This window comes from Melospiza georgiana, chromosome 6 (assembly GCF_028018845.1).
Source record: "Melospiza georgiana isolate bMelGeo1 chromosome 6, bMelGeo1.pri, whole genome shotgun sequence".
In the NCBI taxonomy this organism is placed as follows: Eukaryota; Metazoa; Chordata; class Aves; order Passeriformes; family Passerellidae; genus Melospiza; species Melospiza georgiana.
The window spans coordinates 39,309,679-39,326,559 of record NC_080435.1 but is presented as its reverse complement, the minus strand read 5'-3'; the positions used below and the strand labels follow the sequence as shown (position 1 = coordinate 39,326,559).

General features: G+C 36.5%; 1 protein-coding gene across 7 annotated transcripts in view; it reads left to right on the top strand.

Moving 5' to 3' along the window:
- The window catches only part of RALGAPA1 (Ral GTPase activating protein catalytic subunit alpha 1), a 129,097-nt gene that overhangs the window by 12,981 nt on the left and 99,235 nt on the right, over positions 1-16,881 (top strand). For all 7 annotated transcript variants that reach the window (XM_058026909.1, XM_058026907.1, XM_058026905.1 and 4 more), the window contains exons 5-12: positions 447-490; positions 1,375-1,552; positions 3,069-3,184; positions 5,116-5,254; positions 11,249-11,457; positions 11,809-12,048; positions 14,222-14,410; positions 14,884-15,024. In XM_058026909.1, coding sequence (XP_057882892.1) covers positions 447-490; positions 1,375-1,552; positions 3,069-3,184; positions 5,116-5,254; positions 11,249-11,457; positions 11,809-12,048; positions 14,222-14,410; positions 14,884-15,024 — 1,256 coding nt within the window. The remainder of the gene's footprint in view (positions 1-446; positions 491-1,374; positions 1,553-3,068; positions 3,185-5,115; positions 5,255-11,248; positions 11,458-11,808; positions 12,049-14,221; positions 14,411-14,883; positions 15,025-16,881) is intronic.

Below are 16,881 nucleotides of genomic sequence, written 5' to 3'. Positions count from 1 at the left end.
ACTCTTCTGTATAGATTTATATTTGGGAATATAGAAATAGAAGAGTGGCTGAGAAAGAACAAGGACAGGTGAAAAGTTTGAAGTTTTAAATGTTTTTTTCCTTATTTTCTTTCTCTTAGCAATACATTTAAAAACTGACATGAGATATTTGTAAATGGGGAATGCTGATTTTATGCATTTTGATGACTTGATTTAATGTACGCATCTCAAAAGTCTTTGGGGAAAAATATTCTATGAGTAGGCCATGAAAGGTGATATCTGACTTTTTTTCCTTCTGGCGTTGAGTCAGTTGCTTGAAGGTATCAAGGTCACCAAGATTAAATTGGAGATTGCCAAGGACTTGTTCAAAAGTGACTATCAAGTCTGACCGAGAACTCTGACATTTTACTTAATATAGAAAGAACAAAAGCAAACAAATTTTTTTCTCCTTTTTTTTTTTTTTTTAGGGTTGATTTTAAAGAAGCTTCTTCACACTGGAAATTCATTAAAGGTACTGCAAAAAGTTGCATGCAATTTTGTCTACAATACTTGAAAGTACAAATAAGAACATAAGGGCAAATGTTTACAGTAAAAGCCCAGGAATAAGAACCAGATCATGACTTGTGTGTCATGAAAGAATTATTCCAAATCATCAACTTTATCTCAGTAAAACTACTCACAGTAATAATGTGTTTATATAGTGTAGCCAGTGGTTTAAAAGATTTTGCATTAACATAGAAATAAGTATTAACTGTTCATTGTTAGGTCAAGGAAACTGATTCTGGGACTCAGACTACCTTGGAAGTGGAAGGTTATCTATGCCAGGGAGGCCCGCTGGTGTGTAGAGTAATTTAAATGGTTGGGACAAAGCAGCTGCACCACTCCTCTGTAAGCCACCTGCAGGCTTCTCTTGTACTGAACTTCTCCTGTATGAGAGCCAAGGAGTGCTCTAGGACTCTATTACCTTTCTTGAAGGAGAAATGGAAAAAGGTAGAATTGGCCCTTCTGATGCAGAGAGCTCACTCACTCTGTTGTTATAATAATGAACGTATTTAGAAATTTTGTCAGTCTTTGTGTTTTCTGTAAAATTCTTGTGGCATCTTGCAGTGGTGTAGTCAAGCAATTGGTTTTCCATGTGTTGGTTTTCTTTCTCTTCTTTCAGAGAAACCCCTGTGAGAAATTCTTTGAGGCAAACAGCAGTGAAGGTGCCAGGCTTGCCCTTGCATTTCATCAGGAGCAGCAGATGTGTTAGTTTCACTCTGCTGATTGCTGGGGGTCATACTGTCTGTCCTAAATTTTTTAATCTCTCCCCTTCTCCTTCTCCCTCCAGGAAAAATGAAAATGCTTTTGTTTGTTCTGGCACAAGATAACTTATTCCATGTTTTTTCCTTTAAGATACGTCGAGAGGGTGTGCGTCTCTTTCTTTTGTGGCTGCAAGCACTTCAAAATAACTGTAGTAGAGAACAATTATGGATGTTTTCTTGCTTGATTCCTGGATTTTCATCACCACAATCTGAATATGGCCCCCGAACACTAGATAATCTCATTAACCCTCCCCTTAATGTCCAAGAAAGTAAGTAACTTGGTATTATTACTCAATTCTTGACATAATTCAAATCTTGTCACAGACAAGACAAGTTGAAGTAGCTGACATACTTATATACCCAGGGAGATAATGGAGCTGAGATGAGTTTCTCAGCAATTTGTCAGGTCTTCTTCTGTAACAATTTCTGTCTATTTTGTTGTTGTTCAGAATTAGCTGTTTTTTGTGGTTGTTGGGGTTTTTCCGTCCGAGTAGGTTATTGTAGCTTAATGCATAGTGGTGAAAATAAAGTCACCAATTGTGTGTAATCCTTAAAAACAGCAAGAGGATCCTGAATCTACTGCCAACTTGCACAGGTGAATTCTGCTTGTGTCGAGCACTTGCACTGGCTTTGTTCATCCTCCAGGGAGCAGGCTCTGCAAAGATATTTCTGGTGTGGCCTTCAAGAGAATGAGAGGCTGTTAGGCCAGTGTGTAAGGACAAATGTGTATGTGTATGAAAGTTGCGGTATTTTGCAACTTGGAATCTTCAAAAAGAAACAGACCTTGTAAATTGCAAAATTGAGGTCTTAAAGGTTTGCATGAGTGGAAAAGCTTGAGCATTCTGAGATGAGGTTTTTATATTTTCTGGGAGTTTGTTTGTTATTAATGGTAAGGTCATTATCTTGACCCTAATCAATAGAGTGAGGATGATTTTTCTCTTAAGATTATTCTTAGGACAGTTTTTTCTTTGTACACTTCAATTTATTCTTGATAGTGGGATTTGAAGCTCATTCATTAATGATTTGCAATTGGATGGGGTCTTTCAATGTAAGTGCAAACTGTGCATTCACATAAATGGGACTAAAAACTTGAACACTTTTCCTCCTGAATATTGTGCTTTGCCTTCTTTCCATCTTCTCTTAGTATTTGAGTATTTTATTGCTTGTAGAGGAAAGCAGTGTGTCCATGACTAGTAATTAAATTTGCTGGAACACAGCAGATGAATTTTGTGGCAGGATAGCTTTGCAAAAATTTTGCTACCTACTTAAGCCGTTTTTGGAATTGTGAAATTCAGTGTGCAAAGAAATTCAGGATGCCAAGATTGAAATGTGAACATCTAGCTACAGGAACAGGAGAAAAATGGACTCTGAACTAGCTTCACTGTCGAGGCAAAGAAGGATACAGATAGTAAAACTTAAAGGAAATGTAACTGGGAAAATGGTGAAAGATATAAAGATTTGGCCTTTGTGTAGCATAAGTGTTACACTGTTGCTTGCATAAATTCCAAACAAAATTTTAAAAAAATTGGGTTGGCAGGTAGGTTCCAAAAGTGCATAGAGATGACCTACTTATTGTCTGTTGTGCTTTTTATATGTGTAAGACATTAGTTCCATAGTGATTTAGAAGTTAAAATTTCCTGATTTTTATTAATCTATGGGTGGATTGTTGTACCTGTAATTGACTCTGCTGCTGCAGTGCATTTCTACTTTCATAACTTTGTAGATGTTTATGCATGAGAAGAAATGGTCTAAATGTTAGATGTACTTCTATTTTTCTTTAAATAGCTCAAGTGACTATAGAAGAAATCACTCCACTTGTTCCTCCACAATCAGGAGATAAAGGACAAGAAGATTTAACAAGCTATTTTTTAGAAGCACTTTTGAAATACATGGTAATTCAGGTACGTTCTGTAGTTTTCAAGCAAACAAGTGTGAAACAGTTAACACCTCTTTGTCCTTTACAGTAAGTTTTTTACTTGTAGCACTGAAAATGCATATAAAGATGTTTTGAAGAATCCTTCCTTGCCACTCCCTTTTTTATAAAAAGCAAATTCTTCTAGAAAAATATTCCCTTGTCTTCTGTGTGAAGATTCCTAGATCTTTTATGACAGGATCTTCCATCAGATTGTAGCATGGAGGCAAAACAAGACTACTTGTCAGTTACTTCTAGCAGTACTGATTTCAGCTCCCTTCTCATTCATCTTCCCTTCCCTATCTGATTGTCTTCAACCAGTGGATCAACTGTGTGCAGAAAATGAAGAGTTGAATGAGTATTTAGTCCATGGCGTGCAACTTGGACACGCCATGTTCTCTTTGACAATTCCATGATCTCAGCCAGCATGGGGCATAGTAACAGCTTCTGTGAGAAACTGTGGCTCAGCTGTTACAGGTTATGTAATTTATTTGCTGGCCAATTAGCACATGCTGCTTCTGAACCTACTGAGCTGTCATGTGCTGCATGACATGGTAGGTGTTGCTGGGTCCTGCCTTCTGGGCCAGACTTGTCCCTCAGAATCTAGCTGGGTACCAATAAGTATTTCTTTGCACTTAGGCAGGTTTTACTAGAGAAGATGGACAGTGTACAAATATATGTTAAACCATAACATGTGTTAAAGCTATATTTCATGGCTTCCCTTTATCCATCTTTCTCTGAGCACTTGCCATGCTGGAATAATTTCCAGCCTCGTTTTATTGCTTCCAGCATCTCCCACTTTGAATAGAGATCTTCATACTTGTGATCTGTAGGTTAAGCTTAATGCTGGCTATTTACTTTGAAGAAAAATAGCCCTTATAATTTTGAAGACAGCTGCCTTTTCTTTGATAAATTGGTAGTATTATATCTAAATTCCAGTAAGTCATTGGGACAGGTGTCACAGAGCTTGTTTACTATGTGAGTGCTGAAGTAGTTCTCTGAAGTCCCTTTAGAGGCCACTGATAATTGCAAGGTTTTTTGATACTAAGTTGTGATAAAGGACTTTGTGTCACTAAGTTACATGTATATCAGCTAATATGTTGAGTTATATTGGGGGTGAAATATGTGCATATATATTCCACTCTAGACATCTGTTGCCCTGAAAACAGATAATAAGAGAACTGTGGCCTTTGAGTTAAAAAAAAGAAACTGAAGTCTTCCTTTATATTATTTATGATAGACTTGGTAGATTACCTAGCTTTGCAGGAAGATGGAGTCTCAGGAACAAAGATGGAAACTGCATATTGTATTTCTGCAGGAGCACGTACCGTGCTTGGTACTACTTACCATGTAGGAAAACATTTCATAAAGAGGAGTGCTTAGCACTCACAATCTAAGTATATTTGTGTAACTCAACTTCAAAGTTGTATCTTCTGCTGCTTGTGGTTGAAACATTTGTTTGTTTAATGTTGCCAATTACACAAATGAATCCAAGTACCTATTATAATGACTATATGGACGCTTGTCAAAATGTCTGAAAAGAATTTGTCAAAGAAATATTTTGAATGCCATAGGTAGTTACTCTTTTTTATTAAACATTTTGAAATACAGAAACAGTTTCATTAAAAACAGTCAATTTGGGCCTACTCCCTGCTTTGGCATGATGACTGCAAAAGCAGGTTTATTTCTGTTGGTTTCAGTATTTTATGTGTTCAAGTTTATTTTGAAACAATATTTTGGAGGAGAATGGTGTTTGTTTCATTGACATTTCCCTGCTAGTTATTGTTTCATCTTTCTAAAACAGTTTATTAAAATATATATGATTTTGTTTCAAAGAAATAACTTAAAAAGAAGACATTTCATCAGTTGCCTGTTTTTTCTACTTGTAGATACTTACTTTGTCCAAATTCTTGTTTTAAGGTTAAGAGTTTAGAATGGAAGAACAAGGAAAACCAGGAAAAGGGATTTTCATTTTTATTCTCAAATTTTAAGAAATACTACTTACCTTCTATTTTCCCAAACATCTGTAAGGAGACCAGCTTGTATAACCCTATACTTGGTAAGTGTTAACACAGCTGATAAAATCATTACATTTTATCTAATAGCGATGTTATGATCTACTTAGTGAGAGATGCCTCTGCCCAAATTAAGGAGACAAGACCAAGTGCTGATTCAACATTTGACTTTATTTTGTAAAATTAACTGCATGGGGAAAGAAAAGACAGAGGGAGAGGGAGAGAGTGACAAGGAGGGAGACAGTGTGGAAGCAGAAGATGGTCACCACCCATGGATCCAGCCGTGTCTTGTTGGGCCTTCCTTGCCCCGGGCTTGGGATTGGGGAGCAGGTCCTGGTTTGTTCCTCTGTTACTAAGTTCTGTGCTGAAAGGAGTGCTGCCTCCACAAGGTCTGCTGCTTACAATCAAATCTTTTCAGTATTTATACATTTTAGAAACAAAGGAGTTATTGCTAATTGGCAGCAAGTGATACAGTTCTCTTATTAATTACTATTCCATCTTCTGTTGGTTAAATGCATCTTATGCTAATTAGTCTGCTTGTTCAGTCTTTCTCTTCTTTTGGGATGGTGGGTTTCTTAGGTTGGTGGTACCCCTGTGGAATTACCTTTTACCCAGCTGGAACTGATTTAATCAGAATTGCTGAGATTGTTTTAATAAATTCTTCCCTATCTTCTGCCAAATGTTCTTGTGGCTCCTAAATTCTGCATTCTTTGTATCCACTATCAGTAATACATGGTTCTTCCTAAGCTTTGTTAAGCTCCCCCTAGGTTCCAACACCTGGACAGCAGTTCTGCCTTTATACAGTCCAGGTTCCAGGTGTCTACAGAGGTGTATTTGGGGGAGTTTTGGTGGCCGTTGGTGGCCACAGATGCCACCTTCCCATAAGTTGGGATGATACTTCTTTGACTGATGATATGCATATAAGCAGGTGCTTCTTGTCACAGTCTGTCACAGAGGGAGTGTGAAAACCAGGATGTGCTAACTGGATCTAACTTCTGTCAGGCCTGGAATTAGCACCTCCCTGTCACAAATTCCTCCCTTCTGTGGCCTTAGCAATGTTTGAGACAGGTGCTTTCTAACTCTAACAAGGCAGTAAAGCAAAGCAGTTTTTGGCTTGAGTCACGTTGCCCATGAAGGGCATTCTCCAAATGTATTTGTCGTGAAAGAACATCTTAAGATTCCTGTTGATGATTTTCAGTTCTTTGTGGAAGCCTCTGACCCTTTCATTAGAATCAATCTTGCTCTGTTAATCTGAATGAAGTACATTAAATGTTCTTGTAAAACCTTTCTCTAATGTAACCATTGCTGATCTCAGTTGGGCTCTGAAGAGAAACTACTCTTGCCAAAATAAAAGGTGTTAGTGTGCTATTCTTTGGGTGTCTTGTTTTTATCTGTACTGAATCAGTGTTTGGATTATACAGTGCTTGTTCACATTTTTGACAGGGCAAAGTTAGGTTTTTGTGCGGACTGCATTTTATCAAGAGCTTGCAGATGGAAAAAAGAAGCTTGGGTTTAGCACAGTCTTCAAAGCTGATGGTGCTAGAATGTATCTTTCCATATAGAGAGTGGAACGTTCAGTGTTTTCTAAGCAAACCCGAGTTTACTCAGAGTTTTAGCCCATTTTAAACCAGAGTGTTGTTTGCAAATCTGGATTTTGTTCTCTCAGGTTTGCATGCATCCGTGCACATGTTGGTTGTAGGCCAACAGAATTCAAACTCCTCTTTGCAAAACAATACCTTGTACACAGGCTTTAAGTTACCATTTCTTCACTTGAGTCACACAGTCACATCACCATTCATCTTATCTGCTGATGCAGCATCTCAGAAGGACTCTCCAGAGTAGTTATCTCCAGGCACAATTCCATATTCTAAAATTAGGCTGTCAGGGAAGTTTGTTGAAAAGGTCCTAGCTTCTTCTGGTCCATGTACATTTATTTAGATTTGAGACATGATTGTGTCAAAGCCACGTTCTCTTGGGAAAGACAAACACTGGGCTTTCTCACTTACAGGAGAAGAACCAGTAAAAACACAGCCATGAGTAACAGTAGAATAAGAGTTTTTGTGCTGAGGAAGTTGAGTGATAAAATAGCTACAAGAGGGACAGTAAGCTGTGCTGAGAAAGCAAACCTACTGTTGCTTGATGCTCCAGAACAAGAAATATGGAAATGCTATTTTTCTTTCTGTGAAGATCTTGATTGAGTCTTCCATAGAAGTGTTACTGTAGTCCTCTGTTTTTCTGTGAATGATAAACAAGAAACTTCCAAGGTCTTAGTAAAGAAGAGGACAATGAGAAACAAGAAGTGTGTGCAGATCCCAAGAATTACTGTGAGTGCCTTAGACTGTGCACAGTAAGCAACTATAATGAGGAGTTTTGGAACAATACAGTGATGAAAACAACATAAGCATTGGTAAGTTGAATAATTTTTTCTCCTCAAAGCTGTTCTTCTCTGGCATGCATCTTCCCAACCTATTTGAAAATAATCCTGTGCTTGTTCTTAATTTACAGCGTTGAGGCAGAAGGCAGGGCACACTTGGGCACTGAGCCTGCTACTAAGAACAGTTCTCATGCTACTGGTGTAATGTTTAATTTAGGAGAAGTCATGAGTATGCCAGCATTGATACAGGGCTTTACTGGAGACAGTATGCTGGACTGAGATTTCTTTCCTGATAAGTATGTTGCCTACAGCAACAAGCACCAAGCATTTCAGTTACAAGAAGGCTAATTATTGTGGCTCCAGCAAATTCTTAAGTATTAGAGACTTAGAAGAGGAATACAGTATTAGAAAAGCCTATGAGATTGTTTTTTGAGGAGGGTTGGGTTTTTATTAAGTTTGGTTTGGTTTTGTTTAGAGGTTGGTTTTTTTTCTGCTTTTTTATGTTTGGTTTGGGTTTTGTTTTTTGGTTTTTTTTTGCCTTAGCGTTTATTTTGTTTGTAAAGTCTTTGTTAAATATCTGTTGAGATTGAATTAGAAGTTGTTCAGTAAGAGCTACAGATATGACAGTAATATTCCAGGGGCATTGCTTCTTTTGTCATAGTTATGTGCCTTTCTGTGCCATTTCCAAGCCATTTAGATAGGCTCCTTCATTTACAGGGAGGCACTAATGTGGGCTGTCCTACAGCAATCTTTAGCTCTTCATTCCTTATGAACCCTTTATTGTCTTAAAAATTAGACATGGTCAAAGCTTACAGGTGTGCAGTGTGTTTTTGCTAGCCTGTTCACTTTTTACCCTGTGTATGTCTTCCACCACCTTCAGCTTCTTTTTCTTTTTGTCATCAGCTCACATCAGGTTCCCAGAGGGGGAAGGGTAGGGGGTGGGGAAAGCCCAAAATACAATAGGAAGAAAACATGGAATGTTGGGGGAAGGGGATATTTACTCTTGTGCCGTTTGAGTCCATCTAACAAGCTCTCTTTTGCTTTGGTTTTATGTCTGTGTTCTCATCTGAAGCCTTGATACCTTCTTCCAAGATGGACAGAATTTGAAAATACACCAAGAGCTGGAAGGAGGATACATTTGAGAAGCAGCTGGAAGGAGGATACATTTGAAAAGCAGCTGCAGCACATAATGCTGTTGAAACATGTTAAAGAAAGAGGATGTTCTGAGAGGCTATCATCAAACAAGGAGGAGACAGAGTGCTGCAAAAACATGTCTACTGCATGTTTAGTCCTTCTGAAAATACTGCCAGTACTGCAGCCTTTGTGCTCTGCTGAATGCTAGTAGATACCAGAGAGAACTTTCTTTAAATGCTGTGCTACCAGGCATTTACTTCATTTTTCACAGATTGTACTGTTACACATGCTTGTTTAAGACACCTTAATTTTTAATTTTCTTACTTACCTGCTGCTTTCCACAGAATGAAAACAATGTACTGGAGTTTTATTATTTGCAGTAAAAAAACCATTTGTAAACTTGTCAAAGAGTATTCTGTGTGTTTGTTATGTACTTACGTACATGGTACACAGGAATCATGGGTTTTTTCCTTTAAAAATAATGCTTTCACTGAAAAGTGTGGATATAGTTTTGAAGTTCTTACAGGAAATATTCCTCAGTTTAGCAGCATCATGATGGATCTATCACTGCTTATGTATGTGGCTTTTGAAATGCCACTGAGATAGACCAGTGTGGATATCCTCAGTGCAGCTGCTGGATCTTGTGTATTTGTAATAGTAACAGGGAAATCTTTACAGCAGTCTGGCAGATATGCTGGTTGCACTTTAGATGCCTTAAAAAGGCAGTCATAATATAATTGCTTAGACAACAGTTGATTATTTCTTCACTGCTGTCTGGATTTGTCCCTCTTGCATTCTAACATCATAAACTGGCAAAGTTACACAGGATCCTTTAAAAAAACTCTTAACTTTGCTTTCGGAAGATAGAGTCAGGCAATACTTTTGTTCAGTGTGACTTTTTAAAATCTTCTTTGACTCTCATCATTAGTATCTTTTAAGTGCTTTCTGGTTGGCCTGTAAAACCATGGGAAACTGCTCCCCTTGTTTATGTACTGCAGGCTACAGAAGAGTTAAGGCAGTGCTGACACAACCATCTCTGTTCAATCTGTATATGGATAGGACCATCATTTTTCCATGCTTCCATCTTTTTGCTAGTTGTTTTTTTTTTTTTTTGTTTGGATTTTTGTTTGTTTTGGTTTGAGTTTCTTGGGGTTTTTTTTACTGTCACTAGATATAGATCATGGTACTGAAACACTAGCATCAGGGTGTCCTGACAGCACTTATTATAATCGGTCCTCACACAAATGTTTGTCTTTTTATATTGGAGTATATCTCATATCTACCCCTGTAGGACTAGGACTACGGTGGGTTGGCATACCACTTTCAGAGAAATGTCATTTGCACATGAAAGTGTCATTGCTGCTTCAGGTTGATGATGGTAATGCAGAACTATTCTGCACCATGTCTTGGGCTGTAAAACCCAGAAATGCCATTTTGCAGTGTTAAGTCACAGAGAAATGCACAATTAAAAATGCTATCCATTTGTCCTCCCATGTTTGTAGTGTTTTTACCAATATGTCCATTCCATCCACATTGAGTTAAGTGCTGTCATGGTTTTTCTGAAGCAGATTCAGGAGTACTGATGACTCTAGCGCAGTAGAGAACCAGAAAGGCTGAACAGTTCTGAACCATCATGGGATGGTGGAAATGGAGCTGTCAGCTCTAGTCCCCAAACAATCACAGTTCCTGCCAGCTGATGTCCCCCTAAGCATCCTTCATTACATTCCTACAAGCCAGTATAGAAGTTATTGCCTCAGAGTCATCTTGCAACTAAGTTATAGGAAAACGTGCGTGCCTGTGGTCTGGCAGCGAAGTCCAGCAAAATTAGCCTGTGCAAATGGGGCCCTAGGTGAAGCTGTAAAGCTCAAATAGCTTTGCAGCAGGATTTCTCTGTTGTATTCATCTTTATCCTTTTACAGGGCCAGAAGATGCTGTGTTTATTGCATTTGCATTTTGGAATTATATATCTCCCACTGTAGTCATGATGAGATTTGTCAATATATTAGTTTTATATGAAAGTAGTTTTCTGGTATAGGTCATAGTCTAGTTGACAGTTATTTTGCTGCTTGGAACTTCATAGTTTTCAGTGAAAATTTGAAGTAGTGAGTTTGCTGAAGTTTATCTTTAAATATTGAGTATAATGTAATTTGAAAGAACTTGAAGATAATGAAATGTGTTTACTTACATAGAAAAAAATGTAAGCAGAAATGTAAGGCTATAGAAATCACTTTCAGATAAAAAATTAAAGGTTCCATATAGCAGAAATAAGTTTCTGGCTTTTGGACCAGCAGTGTTGTCTCCCTTCAGAAAATTCAAGTGTTTTAATGTCTTACATTTTGATGTCTTACATGTTCTTGAAATTTTCTCTGTTGCATACATTCCAGTGCATCTTGGAATGAGTGGTGCAACAGTGAATGCAACAAAACTGCACCTCTGAAAGTTCATGTGTATTGGTTATGGTTCTAGGATTTCTTTCTTATGCAGATCTTGCTCTCTGCCTATATTTTAAAGATGTTGTATTTTCATACAGATATACCACAAATGAGACCAAAGCCACACTACGTAATAGTTAAGAAAGATGCTGAAACCAATGAGGCAATCTATTGCACAAAGGAACCTTTCATTAAGGCTCGTGTTATTGTCATTCGATGGTTGGTGTCTTTCTGGCTTGAGCCAAAACCTCATACAGGACCTCATATTCCTGGGATGGAAGGTGAAAATGTGCCAAAGAATATTCAGGTAAAACCAAATACACAAAAATATATTTGTTTTCATGTTTTTGGTTTAATTGTTATGTCAGCAGTATGCTCTCCTCCAATAATTACGACTAATGAAAAGTTTTAAAAAAAAGTAATTTCTAAACAAATTGTATGTTTATTAATTCCATTTGAAAGTACCTGCATTGCTGCTTTCTTTTTTCAAATTTTGTGATTTGTTTTTAATCAGCTGGACATTAGAAGCCTTAAAATGCAGTAAATCCTTTTTTTTGTTTGTATTTTCTTTAATTATTTGTGCTGTTTAAATTATACTTGTATTGACTTATTGCTGTAGTAAAAATGAACTATGGACTATTTTAAATTTTTTTTTCAGAGAGCAGCTGCTAGCATGGCTTCAAGGGAGGACAGCAAAAATGACAGTACTGATAAGCAGGATAGAAATGCAGAACCAGAACAATCTCATTCTAATACAAGTACTCTAACAGAGAGAGAGCCGAGTTCTTCCAGCCTCTGCAGTATTGATGAAGAGCATTTAACTGATATTGAAATTGTCCGGAAAGTCTTCTCTTCTAAAAGGAACAATGTTAATTTTCTGACTGAGATTTTTCGACAGGTAAAAACCTCTCTTTGGAATGCAAGAATCTTGATTATTATATTGTATATTTTTATTATGTCATGGTTTTCTTTGAAGATCACTTGTTAAGCAAAACATTATACTAAGTTACAGGTGTTTTTCGTCATCCTGCCTTCAAAAATCAAGAAGCTAACATTCTGAAATACTTTCTCTGTAGAATACCCCTAGTTCCTAATTTTTCTAATTTTATATCTTTAACAACCAGTTTAGCAACATTTAACTTGGACTTCACAGTTCCCCATAGACAAGAATGTTTAATCTTTTCGTATATCAACACTGTAGGTATTAAAACTCACAGCCAACCACATTAACATAAGCCTCCTGTGGGAGTCTGCAGCTGTTACAGAGCTGTTTTAGGAGCATCTGAATGTCTTTTCCTTGATAGTGTTCATCAGAAGAGTAGGACAGATGGCTATAAAAGGTAGCAGCTTCTGTTTCTGACTTCACTGCAACCAGAAATGTTAGCTGAGCATACTCAGAATAGTATTTCTCTACTGGAAGCTATTAAAACAAATTTAAACTGAGAACATATGGCAGAATATGGAGTCTTTATTAATAGTAATTTAAGAGCTCTGGGAGAATAGAATAAGATAAACTTTCTTTATGGCCCATGCTATAGATCAAAAGACAAACAGATTTCTGAATAATAGTAAAGAAAGATATACTAAGTTTCAAGTTAAATGGACAACACTATTGCTTTAAACAGCAGAAAGCTGAACATTTTAAAACTTGTTCATCTGGATGAAGTAAATATTTTTGAATGAGGCAAGTAAATGTCAGAAGCTTGTCCACATCCCTTGTAGTCAAGAGCTTGGACACATTTCTGAAGGACATAGCAGAGTTTTCAAAATTCAGCTGACACTCAAGGGTTTACAGAGTCTGAGACATTGAATGTAGAATATAAATTATCAATGGTCTACTTTTCATTGTCCCCACAGTGAAAAGAAGCAAAGACAATTTTCTTCATTCTTTTCAAAAGTCAGTATGTGAGTTTATGTAGATTATTTGGATTTCATGTTCAATTGTGAAATCTTATTTACATCATTATTTAGCCAGGAGTTTTCAGTGTAAATTAATTTCTAATGCATGAGATGCTTGTAATGTTTCTAAAACATGATGACTAAGTTATTCCTGTCAAGAGGAGGTTTCAGTGGTACTGAGTGGTGGAAAGATTGTCTGTAGAGGACAAGTTTTATGCATTTTGGACTTGAGGGTACAAAAAAAGTGTATGGACTTGCAGGAGAATGTTAGACTTGATGAGGAAGTATATGACTGAACTTGTCAGTTTAATCCTGTAACACACAGCTGAGTTCTTTTTAGTGTGATAATGGAGTGAAATCTCTGTTTCCAGAGTGAGCATACTACCTGTGTTAAGTGGGCCCTCCTTAAAGACATGGGCAACTGGTTTTCATCAGTCACAGCTCACACCCTGTAAAACTGGGTGTTAGTGTAGTTTATCTGTTCTTCTGAATTTATAATGAGGGCATCATGGTCTTTGGTAAGTGTATTTGTAGTTAGTTAAAATCTGACTAATGTTAAAAGTTTCTGGTCTATGACTAGTTGTTATCAGCACAGCCAGTACAGAAAACCTTCTGAAGAGGGCACTGATCAGCCATCATACCAACTCAAATGCATGATTTTTAGAAACCATAATAATGAATTCTTTTCAGGGAGTAATTCACTTTAAGGATACTGTTTTGTAAAATCTTAATTAGCTAAAAATAAGATAGATGACTACCAGTGTTGTGTGTCACTTGATTTTTTTCTCAGTCATTTAGAGCTGGTTTGACTCCACTTTTCCAAATCCTCTGAATTGAAGGATGTTGTAAAAGAAACTTCTGCTCATGTGTTTTACGTATTTTGATGTGTGTTTGGTTCAGCAGGCTAGGTGCTAACTAGATATACCCATATGGATTTTTATCTCTTTCAAAGTATTTCTTGATAAGCTTTCTTGTTTAAATCTGGGGTTTTTTCATGTTTTCAGTTTACATATTAAGGAAGTGAGCAAACATTTAGGTTTGGCAATAGTTTGAATACGGGGATTCAACAGTGGCTTTTTCCACCTTTATCTCTTAGAACTTGCACATTATAGAGCCCAACTTATTTCACATATTGTAACAGTGTTTTTTTTTCTTTCTTTTTCTACTTGCAGGCATTTCTGTTGCCAATATGTGAAGCAGCTGCCATGAGGAAGGTAGTGAAGGTGTATCAAGAATGGATTCAACAAGAAGACAAACCTTTATTTATGAAAGAACCTGAAGAAATAATGCAGTGCACAGCTGTAGATTGTGATGAAAATGTTGACCATAATTCTTCAGAGAAAGGAAAAGAAAGAGAAGAGGTAAAATGTTATTGGTTAATATTTGTGCATTAATCTGCCAGTAGACAGAGACATGGCTTCCTTGGTAGTTTATTTGTGGTTTTCTTTGCTGTCAGAGCATTTATTGGGGAAAATCAATGGTAAAACAATGTATTGGATGAGCTACCAATTTTATTCATTATCTGTAGCTTTTTAATGTGCTTAGTTCAATTTAAAATTTCATATTATTTTGTGAACTGTTTTCAAGATGTGGATTATGCCAACTATCAACTGTGTAAAAATTATATACAAATAAAACGATGACAAAAATAGTAGTTACTTCATTCAGTTATTTTAAGATAATTGCTCCAAGACTCATGAAATATTGTTGTGTCTTAGGTGCATTTGTCTGCTGTTGTTTATTATTTAGTACCTATTATATAATTTTTCCTTTAATATAAAGCTAAAATACTTGTCTAAAACTCTGTGGAATTTTAAGAAAAAATATTTTTCAGGAAAAAGGGATGAACTCCAGTCATGGAGTTAGAAATTCAAACTGGGCAAGAAATGGCTGTTATGAAGACACTTTGCATAAAACATCTGAAATTGATTCTGAAGAACAAAATGTACGAGCTGGAGTGCAGTCAGTATTGCAGGTATGAAACAGACTTGGTATTTAATTTTATCTAAATTATCTATCTGAAATTACCTAAAATTCCTGTTATCAGCACATAAAGAGTGGAATGTAGTGCAGTACTTCTGCCAGGGGATCCTAAATCTGCATCTCTAAATTTTAAAAATATTTTATATGCAACAAGTATGATGATAAAGGTTAGACAAATTACACTGGTTCACTATATCTTTATTGACCTGAAGTAGGACAGTGTATAGACCAGTGCTGGGTAACACAATAAAAAGAGAAATTAATTTTGCATTGGATCATGCATTGTCCTCTGCATTATATTAGAGAAAAAATAATCCTCGTGCTACTGCAACATCTTCAAATAAATATAATTAAGCTGTTATGAGAATATTTAGAGGCTTTTTACTTTTACACTATTGGTCACAAAAGCCTAAACATCCAGTTCTGTAGTTTTTCTAATCCTATTACTAAGGTGTACAGGGATATTTTTTCATCTTTTTCTGAATTTACAGCACGTTTGAAAAGTTTGCTGAGGTGCCATAACTCTCTGGTGATATCACTAAGGAAATCAAGAGTTGCAGTTGTACCCTAACAAAAGTTTTCTAATAGCTTCTAGGGAGTTTGACAGGGTAGGAATCATGTTAATTTCAAATGTTTAGCAAAATGCTTCACTGAAGGTGAAGTTGTGGAAAATTGGGAGGGTATAATTTGAGGGTCTTTGAAATGCTTCTTATGGTTATAAAGTGTGTGCATTTTATGTGTATGTGTGTGCATATTACTGATATGGTGGGTATATTACTCTACCCTCCATAATATTCTTATATCCAGCAGAAAATTGATTCTGAACAAAATAATGTGCATTTGCCACTTTACTGTATTCACTTCCACTGTGTGTGACCATGCTAAGTAAAACTCATTTTTACTACAGCTTGAATAATTTTAGGAATAGTTTTCTTTCGTACTGTACACTGTTATACATATAAATAAACTCTGCAACTGAAATCACTCTTAAATTCAAATACATTAAAATAATTTAAGCTTCATAATCTTTGTTTTCAACAACATTTTAGAAGATGAAGTGTTACTGAGAAAAGAAATACGAAGTATCTATATCTGTTTGCAGTATACTACTAAGGCTTACACATCTGACAATGTCTTGAAGATTATCCATGTTGAAGTTTTTTAGACAAAGGTTCATTTGACTGCCAAACATCTTTTATTTTTCAGCCTGAAACAGAGTCAAGACATCATTCCAACCCAGTACCATGTCTCATTTTGAGAGATTTCCTGCCTTGGAACCACGTTTGATTTTCCCTGTGAATCAATGATCCAAGACTTCTGTCTTGAGTCTTTTTTCCCATTTAATGCTTGCATAGACTTATTTCTAGGCATTTAGAGTAGGTTAGGTTAATTAGTTGAGGCTAGTGAATGTAAAAGTGCATACTAATAGTTTTTAAGTATTAAAAATCCAAAGCTTTCAGTAGAAGGAAGTTATGACTTAAGGACCAATGACTTCCTGTACATGTTAAAAAAAAATTAAAAATCGAAGTCTGAGATTCAAGTGCTTTCTAAACTTACATGAAAAAATAGTAACACTTCAGTAACTGCTTCTGTAGCTCCTACAGTGTCCCTGCCTACTTTTTTTCATAATTTTCATTCTGAAGGCCCTAATTTACTGCCCACTGAAGTCAATCACTTTCAGGAAAAGTGTCCAGTTTCCTTCTTTGGGTAAGCCTTACTGATCCCAGTGGGATGAATGCTTTAGTTTCCCAGAACATAATGCAGGCTGTGTCGCACTGAAGCACACACAGTGTACCAGGACTATTTCAAGCAGTTTACCATATATTGTACTAGTCAGTTCCTGGCTTAG